Genomic DNA, 25,298 nt, shown 5'->3' on the forward strand with positions numbered 1-25,298 from the left:
CCCTGACCGCACGTTACTGGTCCAGATCTGGATGCACTGCTCACGGACTCACCGCTTCACACTAAGCGCTAACGGGTCACTAAAATCTCTCCAGCGTGGACTGCGTGAGCAGACACGACTCAGCTGGCTGGTTTAAATCAGCATCTGCGCTAATCTGGCCCACTCGTGGTCCTGCCACAGTGGAAAAGTACAGCGCGGAAGTGGCATGATTTCCAACCCTATCAGGGGACAAACTGACTTGGTGTGTGTGACATCAACCAGTTCAAGTGTAATTACATCACAGAGGATCCCGCGGAAACCACAACTACTGTCCCAGTGGCTCAAGCTGAGAGGAGTACTGATCGGATTCCTGTGTTTCCTGGACGGAGCTTTGTGTGGGGAGGGGGCTCAAAGAGATGGAGGGGTAAGTGTTCACCGTCTATATTTCCCCCACTGCTTTAACTCCCCCCAAAAATGTCACGCTTTAAAACAAATCTTTCAAGTGAAACTCCTGGTAATCCTGCAAGCTTTAGTCCAGCAATTAAACTTATTGAAGCTTCTGAGCCAAAATGATCAGCTGAGTCAGTAAACCAGTTTAGCCAGGGTCTGAACAGTGCGCATTATAAAATAGTCACAGAGCCGCAGGGGCTTCTCAGTGATAGCTTCTCTCTCAATTCTTCAACATGTCAAGAGAGTTTGTGAAAGCAAACAGCGTGGACGGGTCCAATCAGGGGAGCGTCTCCGGAAAGAAGACCCCGCTGCTGGACCGCGGCCAGTGGGCGAGCAAGCTGGAGTTCCTACTGGCCGTAGCGGGAACGCTGGTCGGACTGGGAAACCTGTGGAGGTTCCCCTACTTATGCTACAAAAACGGAGGAGGTAGGTCCTGAAAAAAAAGAGAAAAGTGTAGAAATTTGCTTTAAGGGATTTCCAGATCTGGAAAAGAGGAGCGGCTCCAAAATGTTTTCCAAGGGGTGACCAGATGGGGGACCAGCAGTAACTTTGAGCTGGCATAAATAAATAAATAAATAAATAAATAAATAAATAAATAGGCTAAATAAATAAATAAATAAATAAATAAATAAATATGCAACTCTTTAGCTCTCCTATGTCACTGGCCATTGTCGTGTGTTTTCCCCCTAAGTTTATTCTAATAATTATGTGGTTGTGTTGATGGAAATGGCATAAAATTTAACCAGTTTTTGTATTTTGAGAGCAAACACTCCCCCAAATTTGACTTCCCTTTTTAGATGCAGTCTGTGTCTTGAAAATATATTTTTTAATTTCTGCTTTTGAAGTCCCTTCATTTTTTAAATTGATTTCCAGTAAGTGAAGGTGTTTTTGCTTTTTCCATAAACGTACACTTGCAAATCTATTAGGAGAAAATGTTTTACCTCAACAAGTTGACGCAAACAATTAACAATCAGATTTTTTATTTCTTCTTTTTCATTGAACAATGAACACTGAAGTCAAAAAAGTAACACAGAACAAAGTTAAAGGGGAACATTCAATTCACTGTATGAGTGTGTACCTATTTCTGTTCAAAGCTAAATATCAAGCAAATAAGCAGTTGTAGTTTGAGGTGCTTTGGCTCCTCTGTTGCATCGGAGCAACTAGGCCATCCCTCATCATCATCATCATCATCATCATTGCGTACAGCAGTGAGCCTTGGCCTCTTACAATCCTGACACCAGTTTACCACCATGATAGATACTGAACTATCCAAACTGGGAACACCCCTCAGGAACACAATTTCAGGATTTAAGCTTTGACCCAGTCAACTGACCATCCCAGTTTAGCTCCTTACACCCTTAAATCTGCACATTTTTCCTGTTTCAGATTCTATCAACTTTGAGGACAAAATGTTTAGCTGTTGCCAAATATGCCTTTCACTGACAAGTGCCTCAAGGAAGATATAATCAGTGTTAATTGGTTCATTTGTCAATGTTATGGCTGATATGTGTAGAGAGGTTTTAGGAGACGCCTGCAAATGATTTAAGCCAAACTGAGCTGAAAACATTTTGAAACACGCATTTGAAAGCAGAGCTTAATGAAATATTGTTAATAATATCCTGAAGGGGGACTGAAAAACTTTGATTAAGACTGTAAACTCAAAAGTCAAAAAGGAAAAGAGTAATTTTCTTTTACTGATATTGCTGCCTGTCTGTATTTGTCAGAAAGAAACAAACAGAAAAATCCTCAAAATCTGAGTATTGAGACGTGTAGATATCTGAAATAGGGTTCATGTTTTGATGTCAGTCAGCAACATGTGATCATAATATAAAGTGAAGAAGAATAAAAAACACGACTGTGATAACGAATAAAATGATAATGACAAATACATCACAAAGATTTATAATGATATATTCCCATTAGAAAGTTAACTTGGTGTTAAAAAAAACCCTGTGTGTAAAGTGTCTTTAGAAGATGTTTTTATAGATTATTTGGCTCTCTTTCTTCTCAGGTGCATTTCTGATTCCCTACATCCTGTTTCTGCTTGCCTGTGGCATCCCGATGTTCCTCCTGGAGACAGCCATGGGGCAATACACATCCCAGGGTTGCATCACCTGCTGGAGGCACTTCTGTCCCCTGTTTGAAGGTCTGTGTTTCACAGGAGCTCAATGCAACTCCACTTCCGCCCAGTGCATTCAGTCCTAACCACACTTCCATGCAAAATAAATACTGTAAAGAAAACAAAACCAGTAATGCAACAAACTCAAAAACTCTTTTGTGTTGTAATTTCTTTGAGTCCTCAGTTCACACATTAAAAGAAAAAAGTTGCAATTAAAACTGTTAAATCTTCAAAAAACTTTAGATCACCACCACTCTCAAAGTTAATTCCCACTGATCGATTATGACGGAAAGTCATCACATTTATTTACAGTGCTTTGCTAAAGTGTTTGCAACAGTCTTGTTTTTTTATTTGGTCACGTTTCACCCAAAAACATTGTTATTTTTTGTTAGGATTTTATGTGACAGACCAACACAGAATAGCTCATAATTGTGGCGTGGAAGGAAAATGATTCAAGGCATCAACACTTTTTAAGTCTGAAAATAGTTCTGAGCAAATGAATTTAGAAAAACAAGAACAACACAGTGAGAAAACAAAATAACACAGCTCTTCATGAGTAAGCATCTAATTATTAGCACACCGAGACTGAAATCTGCACGTATTTTTCATCACAAAAAAGCCCAAGATCAGTTAGACTGAATGGAGAGAGTCAGTGTGAACATCAGTTTCCTGCTGTAGCGTCTTTATTGGATATAGGTCTGGACTTTGACTTGGCCATTTTGACACTTACCTTACTTTCTGGACTGTAAGACACTGCTTTTTTCACACACTCTCAATCGTTTGATGTGACTAATACACAGCTTTTTACCTAACGGTCACAAAAGGCTGAACTGCTGCATGAAGAAGAGGACAAACTTGAGAGCAAATCCAGGACTGCACTGTGTAATTTTGTGTTTCCATTATGTAAAACACCTTGCTGCTGAAATGTGATATACAAATAAACTTGATTGATTGATTTAGCTCCACCCATTTTGCCATCAACTCAGACCAGCTTCTCTGTTTTTGCTGAAGAAAAGCATACCCACAGGATGATGCTGCCACCACCATGTTTAACCACTGAGGTGGTGTGATTCAGGGTGATCACACCACCTCCATCACAAATAGTATTTTGCATGTAGTAAAGAGTATCCATCGGGCTCTTGGCAGCTTTTCTGATTAAGGTTCTCCTTGTCCAGATTGCCCATTTGTTTGACCAGCCATGTTTTTGCAGGTTTTGCATTTGTGCCAGACTATTTACATTGTTGAATGATGGATTGACAAGGCACTCCATCAGATCTTCAAAGCTTAAACTATTGTCTCCTAACCTACCCGTCTTCAAACCTATCCATAGCTTTCAAAAGAAGAGAACTGACTGCAGTGTTCATTTTTCTTCCTTACTTAATTTATCTTATAACAAACCTTAGAATAAATTACACCCAGATGAACTCCATCAAGTAATGTAGCAAGTTTTGAAAGGGACTGGTTTTACATTACATTTAGGGGCTATAGAGTAAAGGGGATGATGGTTTTCAGGGGTTTTTCTGTAAAGTAAAAAAAAAGAAACGCATGTCTATGAAGTTTTATGCAGACATCAAGGTATTGGTAACTTTCTTGAAGAGGTTTCATCTGTAAAGTAGTCATGTGAGCTCATGAGGTAATTTTTATCTATTAAACGCCTGAGACATTTTTTTATTTATACTTAAAACTGATGGTGATACAGGCAATCACACGAAGATAAAGTTTAAAAAACAAAAATGAATTACATACTGTACAGTAGAGACAAAATTCCATGTAACATTCATTGTAATTAAAAAACAAAAGTAAAGTGTGCTGACAAAATACAATTTATGTAACTGTTTGGAAAGGAATCTGTAATTACAATACAATAATATTAAAAAATAAATAATTAAATGCAATATTATATATATATTTTTTTGCGTGAGATTGGACTATTGTAATAGGGCCAATGAATGGGGATTTCATGTGTCTAGACATAAAGCCATCATCTTAAATAATATCTACAAATGTCTGTAGTCATCTAAATCTACAAGCAGCTAAAAATTAGGCATTCCCTTAATCTGAAAAGACCAATGAAAGTCTCCTGTCACTGGCATCAAAATAGAAATTTAAGTCCAAATAACCCAAATACAGAGTCTCACATGAGAACAAAGAGGAATCTGTTGTTCATTCCCAAATGAACAAGCAAAAGAAGTTTCCCACAAAGAACAATTGTCCGTTGGTAAGCTATGATTAATAATCAGCACGTGTGAACTCTGGGAAACCTGATGAAAGTTTGCACACAGCAAACTGTCTGTTGTTGCTCAGCTGCTCCATGTGATGGATTATTAGACATACAGGAGAATGTGTACACTGAAACATAGCGTTCTTCACACCTAATTTATCAAGATGTAAAGGTGGGAAAAGGCGTTAAAGCTGCACTAAACTCTTGGTTCTGACATGTTATGGTGTCTGGGCCTAAGGGAAACTTGCGTCAAATTCCTAACTTTGTGTTTCAAGCATGCAATCTGTCACGCACACTGCATGGTTGATGGGATTAGCAAAAAGGTTTGTTTTTTATCTTGCTCAGGTGCAGTGGTTTTACATGCAGCTGTTATCCAATCTGTGTAATAATGTGTGATGTTTAAACAGGACGCCGCGGGGTCTGACTATACTCAGAAGAGACAGCTGCAAATATCAGGCCGCTACAGATAGGGCAAAAAGTCACAAATAAAAAAAAAAAAATAGAGTTTAATAACTATGTTTAAAATATTTTATGTTTTTAATATTATAAATGTTTTACTAGGATTATAGATGGTAGATCAACACAAAGCATATAGTTGTGAGGATGAGGGAAATTATTTATATATATTTAAATTGATAGATAAATGTGTATTCATCCTCCTTTATTTGGAAACCCCAAAATGAAATGTATCCAACTGCTTTAGAGTATGCTTGTCTTGTGAAAGCCTCTGAGGTTTCTTAAAAAACATTTGTAAACAACAACTTAATGTTCTTCTTCCATAGATTAAACATGTGTCCTGGCTGAGCTTTTGCTGTGATGTGACTGACTGTATGTTTCCCAGAGCTGGTCTGCTCAGCTTATTTAACTGAGTTTGACAAAATGCAGCAGATAGTTCAATTACTAGGATGTGGTTAAGTTTAAAACAGGGGTAGGTTCTAAAACAACAATGACAAAACTGAAATTATGCACTGCTTTCTGTTGGTTTATCACATACAATTCCACTAAAATTGATTCCACTAAAAGGGATGTAACATAGCAAATGTGGAAAAATTCAGGAGATAAATGCTTTCACAAGATGCTGTAAATAGCAATCAGAGAGCAGACTGTTAGGATACCAGGAAGTGCATTTGTTATTTTAAAAAAAAAAATTAATAAATTCGTTTGGTCCAGTTTGCAGCAAAACTGGGGTAAGTGATATGATTTGTGTAGATAAACTGTCTCTTTTCCGCAATTCAGTTTTAGGTGCCATAAAAGTTAAACTAAATGCATTTAAAGAGGTATCTGCTTGAAAATAATAAAAGTGATGTTCCTGGAAAAGAATAGTCAAAGATTTACAGTAGATAAATACATGAGATTTCCTTTTAAAATAACAGATCTGATTGTTGTATGAGTAACTTTATAGCCTTGCTACAAGAATAGCATTCATTGGTTTACTTTGCTAAGTAACTGAAGGACATCTGATGTATAGGTCATTTAGCAATATTTGTTTCACAAAACACACTGGAGCAAGCTGAGTTATTTCTGCAACATGCTGCATATGTTGCATATGAGTCATTTTCCTAAAGTTACCCATTCTGACCCCATCTGTGCCTTCAGGTATCGGGTACGCCACGCAGGTAGTGATTGCATACGCTGCTGTGTCGTACATTGTCATCCAGGCGTGGGCTTTCTTCTACCTTTTCTCATCCTTCAGCGCTGAGCTTCCATGGGCCAGCTGCAGAAACTCCTGGAACACGGGTAAAGCAAAAAATAGAAATTAAAATAAAATGTTTTGTTAATGTTGATCAGAATTATAGTGTTAATAACATCACACTTGATCCTGAACTTTTCTTCCGAACAAAACCTTCAGTTTCTCACTTGAAATATAGTGCTGACCAGAATTAAGCTTCACATGGATTTGAATTAAATTTGATAAGTGTAAATATATGAATATATATTTCTCACATACACAGTGCATTGCACACTTATTTGATTGATTTTTTTCTTTAATCAGAGTCTTGTGTTGAATTTGATATGAAAAACATGTCATCCAACTGGACAGCAGCTGCAAATGCAACAACACCTGCAACCGAGTTCTGGGAGTAAGTGTAATTCATGCCTGCCTCCTTTACTGATCCGTCCGCCATGTTTTAGATATATTGTATTTCCTATACGTAACTAAACGTGAGAGACACCACTACTTAAATTAAAACAAAATGCCGCCTTTTTCCACACATTTTCTCCAGCCGAGTTTCCCCTCACAGAGCACCTCTCTCCCTCACCTTCCTCACTCAGCTCAGCAATTAGCAAATACCTGGTGAAACTACACCAGTTGAGCTTATCATACAAGCTTCTTCTTAGTCCAAATCTTCTAAGAACAATTGTTAAAAGCATAATGAGAAGCATTATGAAGGCAGAGTGTCAGAAAGAGTAGAAGCTTCTTGAAGAGGCAGAGGCCCAATTTCTAGGTGTAAATTTGCAGAGTTAAATTACTTTTAATTGATGTTTGACATAGACACAAATTTTATAACAACTGAAGGTGACATAGTTGCTTTATTTTGCTTTAAAATGACATGATGTGCCTGTAAAATACATACATTTATGTATCCTTTATGGATTTTAATGACCAAATTGGGTCGGAATAGTGATGGTCAGTCGTCTGGGTCAGTGCGTCTCCAAAACTCCAGCTCTTACAGGATGTTTTCAGTCTGCAGTGGTCAGTATCTAGGGATAGAGGTCCAGTGTCATTAGCGGTCAAGACTCATTGATGAACATGAAACAAGTTGGAGACCAGTCGGGATGACCAAGCTGACCCCTGCTCAGTGAAAAAAGTAGTCTAATCTGACGAATCAGATTTTCTTCTACGTCACTGTGATTCCAAGTGTGTGTGTTGTTCATTAAAGCCACACAGGAGTCCAGGATGCTCTATTAGAAGATGAAAAGCACTGGGAGGCTTTATGTGATGTTCTGCTATAAAACCTTGGATCTTGCCATCCATATAGTTACTACTTTTACACATATCTCTAGCCTATCTATTGGCAGACCTTATTTCCATCTTTTCATGGAAACACCATTTTTTGATGTTTGTACTGTATGTTGCTTGGGAATTGTTTGAGCAGCACAACAATGAGTTTTGTGCTCATTGTGAAATTATATGTGAAATATGATTTTACATATTTCACAGATGTCAATTTAATTGAGCATTTTGGGATGTTCAGAAGAGACAAGTCTGAACAATGAGGGCCACACCTGGCAGCAGGTCTTAAGAGGATCTGATGCTAACATCTTGGTGCCAGAACTCGGCACACCTTCACTTTAGATGAACAGCATAATCAATATCTCGAATGACCTGACCTGTTAGCAGTGAAACTGGGGTGAGCACCACATTATTTGATAGGTGGTCATAATGTTGTGCCTACAGTGCACATATATATAAAGCTGAGTTCTTTTTCTGTAATTTGTTGCTACCTTTCCATCTTTGGACACTTTAAGCACACATTTAGTGTGAAATACTCTCACTGCAATAAGCATTTAGCAAAATAGTTGCCAAATTTCAAAGTTAATTAACAAATCAAAAACATCACATATACTTTGGAAGCAAAGACTCAAAGAAGTTTTAACCTGCTACTTTTCTAAGTTCCCCTGACAGCATCCTGCGCTGCAGTTCTACTTTTTGTAGACTGTCAGATGCCTGTTCCTTCGGCTTTATTAAACCAGTATTTATGTATTTAATGCTGCTTCAATGCAAACTTTATTTTAAACTTTCTAAGTAAAACTGGTGCTGTTGATTTTGTTTTTCAATAAACCACTGGCGGCTCTTCTCTAGTGAATTCTTTTAAAACTGTGTTTTTGTTGCCAATAGTCTGAGTGAAAGGATTTTAGCTGTTGCCTCTTCATACTACAAGCCCACAGCCTTTCCCTCCAGACCTGTTGTTCAAACCAAATAAGGCTCTTAAATAAATTGCTGCTTGTATCAGTTGCTTTGGCAATTAATGAAAGCAGTATCAATTGCCAACATATCTAGGAAATAGGTTCTAGGTTTACGGCTAGTCTAAACTTGCTTTAAAAATTACAAGAGACAAAATTTGTGTTGTCATCATAGAAACATTTGAAAGACTGTCAGAAGTTTAACTCCACCAACGGACATGTTTCCAGTTGACATTAATGCATACCCCTCTTTTAAATTAAATATGTCCATTTAAGTTTTGAAAGTTTGTTAAAATAAACTGGGTTTTAGCATAGTGTTTTTAGTTTTTAGTGTTTTTATTTTATTGTGAAAAATAAACTGTATTTGCTTGTTTTTAACAAACAGTTGGATTTTTTTTTCTCATTCTTTTAGATTTTATTAAATGCACCACATTTTGATTATTTTGAAATATTGCAATGTCTGTACTTATATTTTGGGGATATTTCTTATTCTTGTCTTTTGGCAACATTATGCATATATTTATCTTTTTAGGAGAAGAGTTCTGGGCATTTCTCAGGGGATTGAGGAAATTGGTAGCTTAAGATGGGAGCTGGTCTTGTGCCTGTTACTCGCTTGGATTATCTGCTACTTTTGTGTTTGGAAAGGAGTGCGATCCACTGGAAAGGTAAGGCTACCTCTGAAGGCACGCTTTGCCATTTAGAATGGGGTACTGATGACATTTTAAATTATTTTAGCATTTTTTGCTCCAAAATATACCTCTTTTAGCTGGTCCACATATAAGGATCTCTCTAAAAATATTATTGGTATGAATTAAAGGGCATCAACTCAAAGAATAATCCAAAAAAAATGTGCAGTGTTTCTTAGGTAGTTGTAAAAGTTTTCTTCAGATTTTTTATATGGTCATAAGAGCTGGACTGACTCATAAAGAGCAAATTTTGGGTGTGGTATTTTACTGTTGGGAACTGTTGTCATAACCTCAACATGCAGCCAAAGTATGTTTTAGAGCAAATGAAACACGTCAGAGGGATAAATGGATAAGACATGTGTCAGACTTTGCATGCACTAAGTTAAAAAAGAAAGCAATAAATATGGAGCAGTCACCTGACGAACCAAAAAACTGGAGCATTTATAATGTGAATGTGTAAATGTTCTTTTCTTCTCCTGAGAATTTTCTGTTGAAATTCAATTTGACTACTTCTGCTTCTTATATCAAGTATTGTAGCAAGCTTTGGGAGAAACAGATCTAGAACGTCTAATCTTGATCCAGCTAAGAAGAAAACCTTTTCCTCACTAAGCAAAGTGAATAAACAAGCTGTGAAGACCAGTGTTGTATAAAGTACTGAAATCTCAGAGTCAAGTAAAAGTACAAGTACCTCTCCAAAATACGACTTTGGTAAAAGTCGAAGTCACTGACTGAAATGTTACTTGAGTAAAAGTCTTAAAGTATCTGAAACGTCTTGTACTTAAGTATGGAAATTACTGTAAAAATGGATGTACTCAAGTAATGTAATGAAAAGTACAAGTAAAAAGTAAAACAAGGCAAGTTTGAATGACATTTCTTATATTTTGGTAAACTTGTCAAATAAACTTAAAATAATGTACCCAACCAAGTGCAGGCAAAATGAAACCTGCTAATAAATTGTTCCAGTTTTAAAGAGTAGCACATGTTAATGGTTTGTGGTTTTGAACTTGCATGCCTTTCCTATATTCGTTAAATTTAGTCTAAATTGCTATCGCTATGGCTTCTGTCCCCCATTGAACTAGGGTGACCAGACGTCCTCTTTTTCCCGGACATGTCCTACTTTTCAGACCTAAAAAGATGTCCGGGGGGAATTTAAAAATTGTCCGGGATTTTGGTCAACTGCCTCAAACACATTACATAGCTTACAGTGCATGATAGGGCACGGCGCTGCGTGTCACGTAATCCCTGAGCCGCGTCAGTGCGGGCAGCACTCTTCTCTGTTCGTCGTCCCCCCCCCACCCGCTGTAAGGTGTTCTGATTTCCCCAACAATGGGAGAAGCGAAACAGGTGTATCCTATTGGAGGTGATGAACAAGACCAGGCAAGCAGGCTACGGACTTTGTTCGGTAGCCTACTTGCTAATCAGTAGGTGGGGTCAAAACACTTGCGTTTCTCTCTCTCGCTTTTTTGTAACGAGTAACTAAACCACACATTGAAAATGTATCGGAGTAAAAGTACGCAATTAAGTTCGGAAATATAGTGAAGTAAAAGTGAAAGTCATCAAAAATTTTCATACTCGAGGAAAGTATGAAGTACTCCAAAATATACTTAAGTAAAGTAGTGAAGTATTTTTACTTCGTTACTATACAACACTGGTGAAGACAGCTTCATTAAATGTGTTAAAAAGCCTGTTAAGTTGCACAAAATTCGAGACCAAACTTCAGGTTTAAAAGAGAACAAACACAGCTTTAATTAACATTTGCAAATGGAGAAAACATACAAAGCTCACATCTCAGTGAGAATCGGATGAATTCTGACTTGGGGCTGAACGTCCCCTCATTTGCATTAGATACATCACACATTACTTAGTCGCACCCCCTGGCTCAAGTGTCAGGTAAAAATCTACACGTTACTTATCTGTCAGTTCCAGTGGAGCAGAGTTGCATACACATTCACAGCTCAACGTTAGGCGTTTCTCCAAAAAGTCTCTCTGCTGATGACTAAACAGATACTAGTAACTGAACTTCTACAAACTAGGCTTATCACCTTAGCCATGTCTCACATTTCTAACTGCTGAACACCCTGTTCTTCACTTATTTGAGGAGGGTCAGAAGAGCATATATCCTGTTGAGCTGCAACTGAGTGCAAACCTTTAATAAAAACATCATAAAGTGTACATTCAAATTTATTTAAACTTTGCTACTAAATTTTTCCTTCACAAGCCAAATGGCAGAGCTTAAACCTTTGAAGTTGCAAGGGATTAATGTTTGCCCAAATAAAAAAAACATAAATGAATAAAAGACTGCACAGCAAATACTGCATTTAAATCACTCGCATTTAAACCATGTAATCGGCTAACTGTAGAATAAACCATCATCCCACTAATGCTTACCTTGTGAAATCAGAAAGGGGACTCAGATTTCCTCTTGTTTATCCTTTTTCTGTGCTTTCTTCTTGCTGAATGTTTTACTTTTGTTCTTCCTTTTTTTTCTCTCCACATCCTTTCTTCCGTGTCCTGTTCTTTCATTCACAATCATGTTGGAGTTCCGTTTTTCTGTAAAAACAAGCTTGCAAAGAGCCGATCGGCTGCTAAACACATCATGTTTAGTGATCACAGGACAGAGGTCTGAAATATTTCGGCTTCTGGGTTATTTTTATGGAGAGAAAAGTAAAGCTGTCACATAGATCTTACAAAACAGGTGCCAGATTTACATTTTTGTGACAAAAAAAGTGGAAGGTGCTTGAACTTCTCTGAAAAGTGTTGAAAATCTGGGAACAGTTTCCCAGGGGCATTGCTATTTAGCTCTGCTGGGGCATAGGCCATCAATTACTGCCCACATCTTCTCCTTATTTGAAATTTAATGCAAACTCCACACTTACTGTAGATATAACCAAATTAGGTGAGTTGCACTTGTACATATTTTCCAACAAATACAAATCAGCTCATATCTGAATTGCATGTTTTTGTCTTTCCCATCCAGAGAAATGGTGAAAAGAAATTGAACTCCGCATGTTGAATCACATTTTATGTATTCCTCAAGTTGTCAGAAATTCGGGAGTTTCTAATTAATAGTTCCTCAACACAGTGATCAACTTATAAATCTACGTGTGTTTTTAAAAGTTAGATTAGAAAATGCAATTAATTTTAAAGGAATTGCAGACATGTTGATATTTGTGGTGATTCTGCATAAATATTTTGAGCACACATAGATTTATAGTTTCATAAATCTGGTGCAAAATATATTACAAAATTTCTGTTAACATAAAAAACAACACTTGTAATGTGTTTAATTCTTCTTTAGAAATTTGTTATAATTCAGTGTTTTCCAGTGGTTTAGGCACAATCTAACGTTTATGTTTATGTTGATAGGTAGTTTACTTTACTGCCACGTTTCCCTATGTGATGTTAGTCGTTCTGTTGGCCCGTGGGCTCTCGTTGCCCGGAGCGATGGATGGCTTGGCTTTCTACTTATATCCAGATCCTACAAGGTTGGTGGACCCTCAAGTAAGTAATAAATTCAAAGACAAACAAAAGCTCACAGCTTGGTTGCTTCCAGTGGAAGTCTGAGCCCAATAAACACATTAGATACATCAGACTTCTTCTTTCACAGAAGTTTCTGAAATGCTTTTTCACTGATGCTGTGCTGATGTCTGTGTATAGGTTTGGATGGATGCAGGTGCACAGGTCCTTTTCTCTTTTGGCATTTGTCAGGGGAGTCTGACAGCTCTGGGAAGCTACAATCAGTATAAAAATGATTGTTACAAGTAAGTGCAATACTTTTGAATTTAGTCATTTAATTCCCTAGTTATTGTTCTTCTGTCCTGTTTTACTAATTTGGAAGAAAACCATCATTGGGAGATTAGCAAAGTTGTAATGCCTCATGTCTTTAAAATCAAGTTGGATTCCTGGTATTTACAACATTAAACAAATCTTAATGTACAATTTTATTCAAAATAATAATACTGTGCTCTAAAAATGTACTATTAAGTGCGCTAAGGTAACTTATCTGTCTGCAAAGCTGCTTTTATTTGGCAGAACGTACAGGTTACTTGGTGGTTACGCTGCAATTAATTTTTCAAACTTTCAGAATATTTTCCCAAAATTTTCAGGTTACTACTCTGACCTAACCGGGCCATTACCTTCCTACACTCGTCCACTCAATTCCAATCTTACTTCACAACACAGTCTAGACTTTCTGCCATTCACCTGGATTCCACTGGTAGAGTTTGAAATGGGCCAATCAGCCAACAGAAGAAGTTGTAAAAGATGATGTGTATTTTCTGTTTTATAATTGTAGTCTGTCTGTAACTTTAGCAATGGCAGCAAAGGAGGTGAACAAAGCCGTTCAGTGTGTGTCGGCCAGTGACCTTGTACACCGAGCATAAAAGTTACCATAAAGTAACATTTAGGGAAATTAATCTGAAAAGGAATCAAAAACTACATTCTAAGTTCTGGGAAAGTAACTTGAATGTTCTTTATTTTCATTAATAAACTGTATACTTTCAAAGTTTAAATTGTTAGAGCTGAAAACACAATTTAAATGTTTCAATAAACTTTAAGACATCTGATGTAAAACATATTTTCTGTGGAATTTACAATTCTTTTTCTTCTATTTAGTTTTATTTTCAAACATGAGAAATATTTTTGGTCTGCCTCCCCAGGGACACATTTGTTCTGTGTCTGGTGAACGGCGGCTCCAGTTTCGTGGCGGGGTTTGCCATCTTTTCTGTTTTGGGATTTATGTCATATGAACAAGGACTGCCAATATCCCAGGTGGCTGCTTCTGGTGAGATGTCTGCTTTTGTTTGAAAATGTAACACGCCTGTCATCAGTGCCACTTTGATTTAATATGTAGGACACAATGGTTGTTGCGTTTGTTGATTTCAGGGAACATCATGCTTTGAACATGTTTGGGAAAGTTAAATTTTAAATATGCTGAACTCAGACATTACTGGAATAATATTTCTGAAATTACATATTAAATGATTTTAGTGTAGATCCCAATAAATATACTCAGATATTTAGAGAGAGAAACTTAAGCACAGCTCATTGTTGACTTCATGTTTCCAGTAAGTAGGGTGAAAATGACAGTTATTTTTTGTTTTGCATTTAATATGCTGCACTAATTCCAACAGGACCCGGCTTGGCATTCATTGCCTATCCTCGTGCTGTAGCCATGATGCCTTTGCCTCAGCTGTGGGCTGTTTGCTTCTTCGTCATGGTCATCTTGTTGGGTGCAGACACACAGGTAAAATGTTAACAATATCCCAATGAATTTATTTATTTATCAAACCTGGATTATTTAGTTTCTTTTCAGTGCTTGCTGGCTCCAATGGTTAGCACTCTGCTCATGTGTTTTTTTAAAAAAAAATTTTATATTGGTTGACATAAAGTACAACTAAGTACATGACATAAGAAAATAAACTATAAGATAAGAACATTTACAATATAAAGGATACACAGAAATAGTAAACACAGGTCAGATACCTAAAAGAAAATCTTTAATGGCCTCTGTGCTCATAATTGGGTTTCCTATGCAAAACCAAAAGTTCTGGTTCTCAGAAAATACTAACAAGATCAGAAAACGATAGTTTAAGGTGGACAAAGTACACAAATATACTTTTCAATAAGATCACATTTCAGCTATAGAAATATTTGGTAAAGTATGGAATTTGACTGTCACTTTTTGAATTGAGTCATAAATAAAGGTTAATTAAAGATCAATTTTAGTGTCTGTCTGTCGTAATTTAAAACATATTTGCTGTTGTCAGAAATATTATATTTACAATCCAAGTAATGTGCAACTGAGTAGGATGACTTTTTTCAGTGTACATAGTGTGCATATGTGTTCAATAATAATAACACAACAGGGAATTTGTTGATAATACAGCATTATCAGTGCAGCACAGACAAATAACAGCATAAATGTTATTGAAAAATGATTGTGCAAATGCCAGCATGTATGTAAACATGTCTTGATTTTGCTGGGATCAGTGATGGTTTTAGAGTCCAACAGCTGATGGGAGGAAGAAAAGAGGCTTGGAAAATATGACAGTTTTTCAGAATATTTTACCACTTTGTTCTGTTTTATCTTTTTGCTGACTGCATCACACTGTTTCTCCTTCTAATGGACTGGAAACCTCAATGTGTCCATCCGTGTTACACAACCCATCTAGATGTCTGATGGAAAAACAATACATGTGATGTCTGAAATCCAGTCCCCCACACCGTTATCCCAACTTTGTCTGAATTAAAAAAGTTAAAAAGTCTGATATTAGTTCCATCTTATGACATCTGTTAGTTTTTAATTTGTGTGTTTGTCTCATCAGTTTGTGAGCCTGGAGTGCCTGATGACCTCAGTGACAGATATGTTCCCCTCTGTGTTTCGAAGAGCTTATCGCAGAGAACTGCTGCTGCTTTGTCTCTGCGCTGTTTGCTTCTTTCTCGGCCTCCTTCTCGTCACGGAGGTGAGAACTCTGAGTGCTGTCAACAAACACACTTAATCCGATAACTAAACTTGCTGTTTGGAAGTGTGAGTTACTGAACATTTAGACATTTGAGTCTTCTGCTTTTGTGTTTGACCTGATGGTGAGCCTTTCTTCTCCCTGCAGGGGGGCTTATATTTCCTCCAACTCTTTGATCATTATGTTTGCAGCGGCAATAATCTTCTCCTACTTTCAGTGTGTCAATCCATAGCAATTGGATGGATATATGGTAAGTTCCTCAATCAATCCTGAAACATTTGCCTATTTTCAGCAAATCACAAACAAGTTGATGTTGGCTTTGTGGTTCTCTACTATAAACATGGTGCTATTCACACTGATACTTTCCAAAACCTGAGATTTCCTGCTGCATTTGCACAACTTGTCCACAGTTTTTTGGCCAGAAAACAACCCCCCAGGCTTTTAAAGAGGCTTTGCAACGTGGAGATTATAAAAACTCAATTTTGAGAAACATGTTGAGTGGTGTAGCTGAGGTCAAACACAGACACAAAGTTTCCTGTGTCTCTTTTTTTGTAAAGTAAGTAAACATGTGATGGATGTATTTATGAAGAGCTGTACAAAAAAGACACTTTACTCCCTCAAGAATAAACAAAAGTGTTTTTCAAAATTATTTATGCCCATTAATGTTTTTGTGTATTTTGTCATGCTACAACATGTGACAACTTTGTGATAAAGTCCCAATAAAGTAGTTTATTGGGATTTTAGCCGATAAAATGAAGTGTATTAGTGCAAGGTTGAAGGAAACTTTTATATTGTTATGCAACCTCTTTTACTCTGTTACCCCTAAATAAAATCCCAGTGCAACAAATTACCTTCAGAGGTCACCTAATTAGTAAATAGATCTCAATTTGATATCAGTACGTCACTACTCCGTAAAGATCCGAGAAGGTTATATAGCCAGAGAAGGAGCTGAGAAACCTCTGGTAACTCTGGAGGAGCTTCAGAGATGCGCAGCTCTGCTGATTAATAATGAGTTCAGTAACTTTAACCAAAAAACTTCCTGATCTTCTTATTCTTCACTTGTACCTAGTACCAACAATTTTAATGGTATTTGTCATGGCCACCGGCTGACTGTGAGTGACTTAGTCATAAAACAGGATAATGTAATTTACTGACACATCAAAGTATATGAGAATTTAATAACTGTACTTTAGATAAGGCCTTATTAAAATGCCACAGATAACGTTGTTGGTATTGGACAGTAATGACCTCTGTTTGAAGCTCTGACTCCTCTGCTGCTTCAGAAAGCTGCATGATTAGGTTACAGAATTTCATCAATTCTTGGAATGCGTGTGTGATCTTATCCCGGATGTGCTGCACCCGATGCCATTCGCTGAGGACTGTTCAGGTTCTTCAGCGTCTTCCACCCGCTGCTCCCCATAGAGAGCCGCCCTGATCCGCGTGTCCACAGGCAGTGATTGCTGCGGTCAGTCAGCAGTTTTGACAAAATGTTCTGATCGTGTTCCAGCTTACAATGGACTTTCCTGGGATAGCTTGACACGTGTGAAGTGTTAGTTCATTGTAATGTAATTCTAAAGGGCAAATGCAAAAAAAAAAAAGAGGTAAATCTGGCAGAATTATGCATAGCAACTAAACAGGAAATGTAATTTAAACCACAATCTTTGTGACCATGATAAAAATAAATTAACAAAACAAGGCAAAATATTTCATATAAAATTAAAACATGAGTATTTATTGGATCAATTTCTGACTCAGGATGTGTCTAACATGATCAGATCTTCTTATACCTCCAGAGAGACACACTGTCTGTGCAGCATTAGTCAAATTTGCATTTGCTGCTGAGGTTTTATATGTGAATGTGCACACATTGCTAGTATACTACTAAAGGCATTCTTGTTGCAATTTAATGTGAAGAATAAGATTTAAACCATCTGACTTTAGACGTGCTTTAAAATTTGTATTTAGTGCTCTGTGCAAAATGCTTTGGTTTCTGATTTTCCTGAACAGGTGCAGATCGTCTCTATGATAACATTGAAGACATGATTGGTTACCGTCCATGGCCTCTGATGAAGATTTGCTGGCTTTACGTAACACCTACTGTGTGTCTGGTGAGTCAGTAAATAGGTAGAAAGTGTGAAGAAAGAAAATGAATTTTTGCCTATTTTTGTCACATTTAACTGTTCCAGGCTTATCAAATGTATTCTAATGCAAGACAAAGATAACCAGAGAAAGTCCAAAAAGTGATACACTATCCAATCTAACATAGGCTGATAAAAAAAGTAGGGCCTTTTCTAATAATTATTTCAGTGGAAGATTATTCTATGAATTATTCTGACGATTTTTGAACAATTAGATACGAAGATTGGCACATTCTGCAGATTTTTCGTTTAACAACTTAAGTCATTTTTATACAAGTGTTAGAAATATATTAGAGATGCAAACAAACAAATAATTCAGTTCCTTTTTTAAATAAAAAGATAAATTAATTTAAAATTTGTTCGATACTCTGAAAGATTTAGAAGAAATTGGTAAAAGAAAGGGTCATGGCTTCTCAGTTATAAAGGAAGGCACAGAATAAAGCTAGAAATATTTCTGAGGAAAAATATTTTATGTTTAAATAACACAAACTGCAAGAAAAAATCTATGTTTTTTTTGTCAGGGTACCTTTATTTTTTCTGTGGTGAGATACAAGCCTCTGAAGTTCAATAAAACCTACATCTACCCTACCTGGGCCTATGCTTTGGGTTGGTTCCTCGGACTCTTCTGCGTTCTCCTGGTTCCACTGTGGATCCTGTTTAAGCTCACTCAGATGGAGGGAACGCTTTTGGAGGTATGAATTTGTAAATCCAGTTTTGAGCTTGAGTATAATGATACACTTTATTTGAGAAGTATGTTGAAGAGATGCAACAGTCACTAGAGCTTGGAATCGGCTTATTTTTCCTTCGTTGGCTCTGATCCAGAGGTTTCAAGCTCCAGTCCCTGAGGCTTCATGTCCTGCAACTTTTAGACGTGCAGTTGGTCTAACACACGTGTCAAACGCAAGGCCCGGGGGCCGAATCAGGCCTTCCGAAGCTTTTTATGTGGCCCTCCAGACTCTAAATTACATCAATAAGTCCTTCCAATTTTTCACAAATCTGCAAAATTCACACAAAATCAACAGATCCCCACATTTCTTTCTGATTTTACTGAAACTTTTTTCTCAAAATCGGCCAAAAATATTGAGTTTAAGTGACTGCTGGCTCAGCCTTGATTTTGAGTTATAGTCCATGGTTGATGCAGCGATTAATAAAAAGTCACATTTAAAATCATACATTAGAGAAAAATTTGTAAAAGAAAATCCTTACAAATATTTCTAAATTAGCACCACAAAATTTGTATAATTTGGATACAAAATCAGTGTGAAAAGATGTTCAATATTATTTAATTTTAAGAAATGCTTACTGAATGCTGAAACAAACAGATTTATTGATATTTTAACAATTTAATGGATTTTATCAATACATTCTGGCACAACCGGCCCTTTAAGAACATTCAGATTTTTGATTTGGCCCAAAATCAAACTGAGTTCGACACCCCTGGTCTAACACATCTTTATCAAATGGCTATATTGCCTCTTCATTGTCCTGTTTGTACAGAGTGCACCTAATAAGCTAATTATTTTGAAGTAGCGACACATATAAAAGTAGCGGGGCTCCAACCTTTCAGGACATTGAGGCAGAACTAAGAACTCCAACCACTTTCTAACTGTAAATAAATCAAACATCAGCATATACTGTGATGCATGTTTTTAGTTCAATAAAGGTTAGGTAAATGTTTATGTACATATATAGTAAAAATAATAACACATTTCTACTATTACTTTTAAAACATCCAGGAACTCTGTACAGAAAGTTTTGCACGACTGCACGGAAAATTATGTAAAGTTATGAATTTATTGAGATAATCTTCAAAACTATTTCCTCTATCGAAAAAGCTGCAGTTTTTTTTTTTTTGTCTGTTACAAAAAATGTAGCCTGTCAAGGTCAGAATCAGTCAAAGCAGATCGCAAAGGAAACCTGGAAATCTGTGTCATCCAGGAAAAGCCTGATTGCTGCATCTCTGCTACTTCGGCTTCACTGTTCTGTTCATAACATTTGGTTTATTCAACAATCGCAACCTAAGCTAGAAATGGGATTTCTGCTAGCAGCTCATAGCACAACGTTCTCCAACTGGCAATCTAAAGGCGATTTCCTCGTCTCTCGTCTCTGGACAAAACAAAACACAAATTAGAATGTGTGTGTTTGTTTGTAGACTGTGGCCCAGTTTGCACTTTCGATAGCTGCAACAGCTGGACAAACAAACTCTCACATTACCACATATTTTGCCTTTAAAAGGGTTTGATTGAAAAGGTCCATTTAAATGCATTTAAATGTTATATCTACTTTTGTCTTCTTTAATAATTATTTTTTCAATAACTGAATTTAAAATGTGAAACATGTAATGTACATTCATTACACAATGACTAGTAAATTTATGGTGTTTATTTCTGTCCATTTAGAATATTTTAGTTTGCCAACGGAAACTAAAATAAATTACTGAATTAAGATAAGAGTTAGTTTAGCAAAATGGAAAAGATAAAATCACATTTTCAAAAAGGCACAGTCACTCATTAGGACATTTCTGAGAACAAACAGGACCCACTGATGGTCACAGCTTTGTAAGGACTTAGATGCAACTCTACCTAAAGCATTTTATTTAGATAAAACACTTAAATCTTATTCTTCACGTTGATTATTCCCATTAATATCACTGCTTAGATTGTTAGGCAAATAATTTTAATGTCAAGGTTCATGTGGGTGCTGGTACCGTAGCCAAGGTTACAAATGTCACATTATTATCTCCTACTTTCAGACTCATTCCTAGTTCGTATTTCAGTCAGTTTTGAAGGGGTAGGTTAGAGCTTCAGAGCATCTTCAAATGATCATGTTTGGATGTTTGATTGCCTAAATATTGGTTCTGTTTACATGTTCTCCAGAAAGGCTAAACAACCTGCCATGCTGCCTTTCTTAACATCTAATAACTATTATTAATATTAGAAAAGAAAAAAACCTTCAGAAATGTATATGATTTTGGTGTATAAAATATAAGGTAACTCATATGTGGGTTTAACTTTTATTTGTATTACATTTTCAAACTATTAGAAAAGTGCTTGACACCAAAAAGTGCTTTGAAAATGATAAATCCAGTATTAATCACTCAAATGTAAACCTGTATTTTTCAGTTGTTCACTTTCTTCTTTATGACATCCTCCACATTTACCAAATATAGATTTGTGTAAAGGACAAACTAATTAATCTTTTCCCAATTAGCAATTGGATTAGAGTCAATTAGAGTCCCAATTAGAGTCTCAGTCTCTCACTGATTAGTGCAATAATTAGTGCACTAATTGATTTTGTAGATAATTTAGTCTTCTCCTATGGCAAACAAAAGGAGTGATCTTTGATTGTTCCTCTTTGCAGAATTTCCCTGTGTTAATGTGTATTACTGTGTTATTTTGTCCTGATATTTGGAGTCATTATCCTGCTAAAAGTCACAGAGACAATCCATCTTTAATTTTCTACCAAATATTTCTTTAAAAACTTTCAAGTTCATGACTACATGCATTCTTAAAAGGTTCTCAGGCTATTTGAAAAGACTAAATAGACCCACAGCATCATACATCCTGTTCTGTATTTACAGTGACTGTGATGCTCTTTTCCACACAGTCATTGTTTGTTTCCAAACACTCCAGGAGTGTTTGACCCCAAAAGGCTCAGAGTCAGACCCTGTTCACACCTGGTGCTAACTTGCATCTTGGCAGATTCAGATAAAAGTAGGCAGGGTGAAGGCTGACCATTCACACCTGGTATTAAAGTGGTATTAAAATTCACTCTTAATGATCTGATCACATTTCTCTGCTTTACATGCAAATAAACACACATCCGCATCGCCTTGTCAACAACACCACAAGCAAGTCTGCTAATGTTTTTATGAAAAGCAAATACATAAATCCCACCACACCATACTGTCATTCAGCTATTGCCATAGTTGAGATTAATCTGAGTCACATTGATATAGGAGAACAAATAATGCAGGACAGTTTTAACACATAAAATTACAACCTTTAACACACAAGCAGAACACATGACAGCTCTACACATTTTTATTCCAAACACTGTCTTGTGTAATAGTGAATAATTTTGCTCTTTTTTTTTTTTTTTTACCAGAGAGAGGGAATTTAACTATAGCTATCCAAACAACTACAATCAGCTCGGAAAAATACTGAGCAAAGTTCAAACTTTCTTACCCAAATCTCTTTTCTGGTTTTCCTGAAGAGAATCCCAACATAAAGTTTATTAAAACTCAACATACAGTACAAACCCCAAAATGTTAGAATATTCCCTAAGACGTTTAGTCATTTTAATTTAGCTAACGGCAGTGTTTTAGTTTTTAACCCACACATCTATATAATAACATCGCTGCATGAGAGAAGTCATACCCTGACATGCCTCTGAAACATCCAGTTGGCTCTCTGAGAGCCTCTACTGGGTGCAAAGCACACTTGATTTCCCACAATTCTCTGACAGGTAGATTTTTTTTTTTACATGCTTACAACCTGCTTACTGTGCAAGGCAAGATAAAACATGGGTCTTCATCTGGCCTAGTGGCCAGTGGATAAAAGAAATTAGATATTAGATTAGATTACCAATTAAACATTACTGAGCACTGTGATTATTTTTTTTAAAAGTAACTCATGGACATTGTTAGGTATGGTCAGGGATATGTGTTGCTCTGTTTCTCTGAGATTTTGTAAGTAATCATAATTTCCATATGAATGCAGTTTATTTTTAGGCTTTTTACACGTCTTTATTGGAGGTGCCCATAGTTAGAAAGTATTATCTGCTTTTAGTCAATGGTATTTTATTACTTTTTAAAAGATTGCAGTAAAAGAAACCATGAGAGCAGCCATTGAGCAACTCTTGGATTTCTTTGGATTTCTTCATCCCCCAACATTAACCAAGATAAACGCCAAATTGTATTTTTGTGAGTTGTTTAAAAACTTGGAAATTAATTTTTTTTGCCAATAAACAGTAATTATACTATAGCTTTTTTTTGTTTTCAGAAACAGCCTTTATAGGTGGCATACTGAAGTTCCAACTGTGGGTCCAACATTTAGCTAAATCTAAAACAGCATAGATGCAGTATTGTGCCATCAATCGTGAGTTATGGTTTTTGTCTAAGGCTTAAACAAAAGACCATAACTTAGACTCTAAGTCCTCATCTACCATTGATAAATAAAGAGATCACAAAGTTATTAAAACCCATCCCAAAGGGGGAGTACAATATTTGGACAAAATCTTTTGATTGCTGTTAAGACATTTTCTACTAAACACTACAAGAAGGTCACTGGAAGGTCAGAAGAAGAAGTCTGAACAACAGGAACCATCCATTGAGCACTGCTTGTTTGTTTAGTGGAGTGGGCATTTGTTTGGTGAATGAACTCAGTTGCTTCTGCTCCCACAGAAACTCCAGAAGCTTTGCCGTCCTGAAAAGATGAACAGCAACACAAAGCAACCTGAGCGGTACCCTTTGAACCCGGACAGCGGTCTTACACCTGGGGTTAGTGGATACAAGGGAAGTTGTGCTTCTGAGATGGAGATGCAAGTGTGAAACACTTTTTGGTAAAGATATAAATATGGTTATTTTTGTTATTCTTAAGGCATTTTTGTAAGCTTTGTGTTTTTGGAAAATTATTAAGAGCAACAACAACTTACAGATCAGATCTGGTCTGAAACCTGCATAAGAGGCAACTTTGAAGTTTTATGTGTAAACGATGTATGCACAGTGCTGTAGTGCTTTTAAGATTTATGTGAAAGATATTTTGATAAACAAAAATACACTAATTTCATGTGTCAATGTTCCTAATGGCCAAGGACTTGGTCATTATTAGCATTCTCTTTTTGATGCTGTTATACATTTTTTAATACGATCCCAAAAATGTATGTAAATGAATGAATACATTTAAAAGTAAATAAAAATTATTAAAAAATAAAGAGAATTGTTGGCATTCGTTTTTGGATTCATTTTACTGATTTGATTTTTTACTTTTGACTTTTTGTTTTTTGTTAACTGTTTTATCTTGTTTTTTCAATTACTGCATTTCTTTTAAGTCTGACCTGCAGTTCCTGCTTTGACCGAGTTCAGGTTTATTTCTTAGCAATATAATACGGTCAAGGTCATTTATTTAAACTTTGTTATATTTCTACAATTGAATGTAACAAGCACCAAGACAACATCTACAATAAATCACTACCATGTTCAACTCATCAAACAATTACATGCATGTAAAGCAGCATGAAGACGCCCTCTCATCATAGCACTCAGAAAGGAAAACAAGTCAAATGTCCAAATAAATGTGGCTGACACAAGTCCTCGTCCAACATGGGCTAAAAAAACATTTAGAGACAAAGGAACCAATACTCCAAAAGCAGCATAAAAAGCCAGATTACAATTTACAAATGCGCTGGAGGACAAGGAACTAAATTATAGGAGATGCGCTGTAGTCTGATGAAATTAAAATGGATGTTTGTGATTATCATGACCATCATTACAAGAGAAATTTGCAAGCCTGAGAACACCATCCCGACTATGGAGGCATCATTTTGTGAAGTATTTTGCTGTGTTTGCTGGTGAATTTCATAAAATAGATGGCGTAATGAGGAAAGAACATAATTTGCAAAATCTTAAGAAGGAAGGTGAAACTTGGGCACAAATTGGTCTCCCCAATCCTCTAATGTCAGCGTCCACAGCCCACATTTCTACAGAAGTATGTTTTCAAAGACGTTAAATGAATGATCAGTGGTTTCTGAAACACGTGAAACCTGAATGTGTATAACGGCATTTAAACAACCTAAATAACAGATTAAAAACAACATCTTTATTGTTGAGCTCATACGTGTATTTATTCAATAATTTAGTAGCTAAAAGTCTTTTTAAATTGAAAATGTTGCTTATTTTGTCCATATGTGGTTTTCAATTGACATGTTAATTGTAATTAGTAAATCAATTGATTAAACATTTTAATTGAGTCCCACCACTAGTTCATTCATATAGTTGCAGTTCACAACATGTCAAACAACTTTAAGACAATCAAATTTACATCCAAAAATAAGTAAATAAGTTCGATCATACAGACAGATTCAAATTCAGTTCCATGCATTCCAATAAAATCATGACTATTATACAATGCAGTACATTTCATTTAAAATGCCAACTAATAAGTAGCTTTAGAAAGACTCATCAAATGCATCTAGTCACCAAATTTGCAATATTCTTTAATCTCTTAGTTTAGCCTTTTGTTCTGTGATCTACAGATCGGGATCCGGTGTAAAGAACTTGGAGTATGGAAGAGGTTAAAGTCACAATATCAAACTACGCTGCATTGTGTCCTATAATCC

The 25,298-nt window shown here is 36.3% G+C and overlaps 1 protein-coding gene across 1 annotated transcript; it reads left to right on the plus strand.

Moving 5' to 3' along the window:
* Positions 1-23,899, plus strand: LOC116710868 (sodium- and chloride-dependent GABA transporter 2-like). The gene is made up of 15 exons (XM_032550151.1): positions 1-403; positions 671-855; positions 2,441-2,575; positions 6,366-6,506; positions 6,763-6,850; positions 9,208-9,340; positions 12,728-12,862; positions 13,019-13,122; positions 14,020-14,144; positions 14,494-14,606; positions 15,688-15,825; positions 15,970-16,072; positions 17,830-17,930; positions 18,482-18,652; positions 23,365-23,899. Exons 1-15 carry the CDS (start codon positions 396-398, stop codon positions 23,509-23,511), a joined length of 1,827 nt encoding a protein of 608 aa, XP_032406042.1. The 5' UTR covers positions 1-395; the 3' UTR covers positions 23,512-23,899.
* The last annotated feature ends 1,399 nt before the right edge of the window (positions 23,900-25,298 follow it).

The sequence above is a fragment of the Xiphophorus hellerii genome, chromosome 20 (genome assembly GCF_003331165.1).
Source record: "Xiphophorus hellerii strain 12219 chromosome 20, Xiphophorus_hellerii-4.1, whole genome shotgun sequence".
NCBI classification, from domain to species: Eukaryota; Metazoa; Chordata; class Actinopteri; order Cyprinodontiformes; family Poeciliidae; genus Xiphophorus; species Xiphophorus hellerii.

Excerpts from the sequence above, each read along its gene's own strand:
- LOC116710868 (XM_032550151.1), top strand. Across the intron at positions 12,863-13,018 it reads CAAGGTTGGTGGACCCTCAA|GTTTGGATGGATGCAGGTGC; the intron begins GTAAGTAATAAA and ends GTCTGTGTATAG. Across the intron at positions 14,607-15,687 it reads TGTTGGGTGCAGACACACAG|TTTGTGAGCCTGGAGTGCCT; the intron begins GTAAAATGTTAA and ends TTGTCTCATCAG.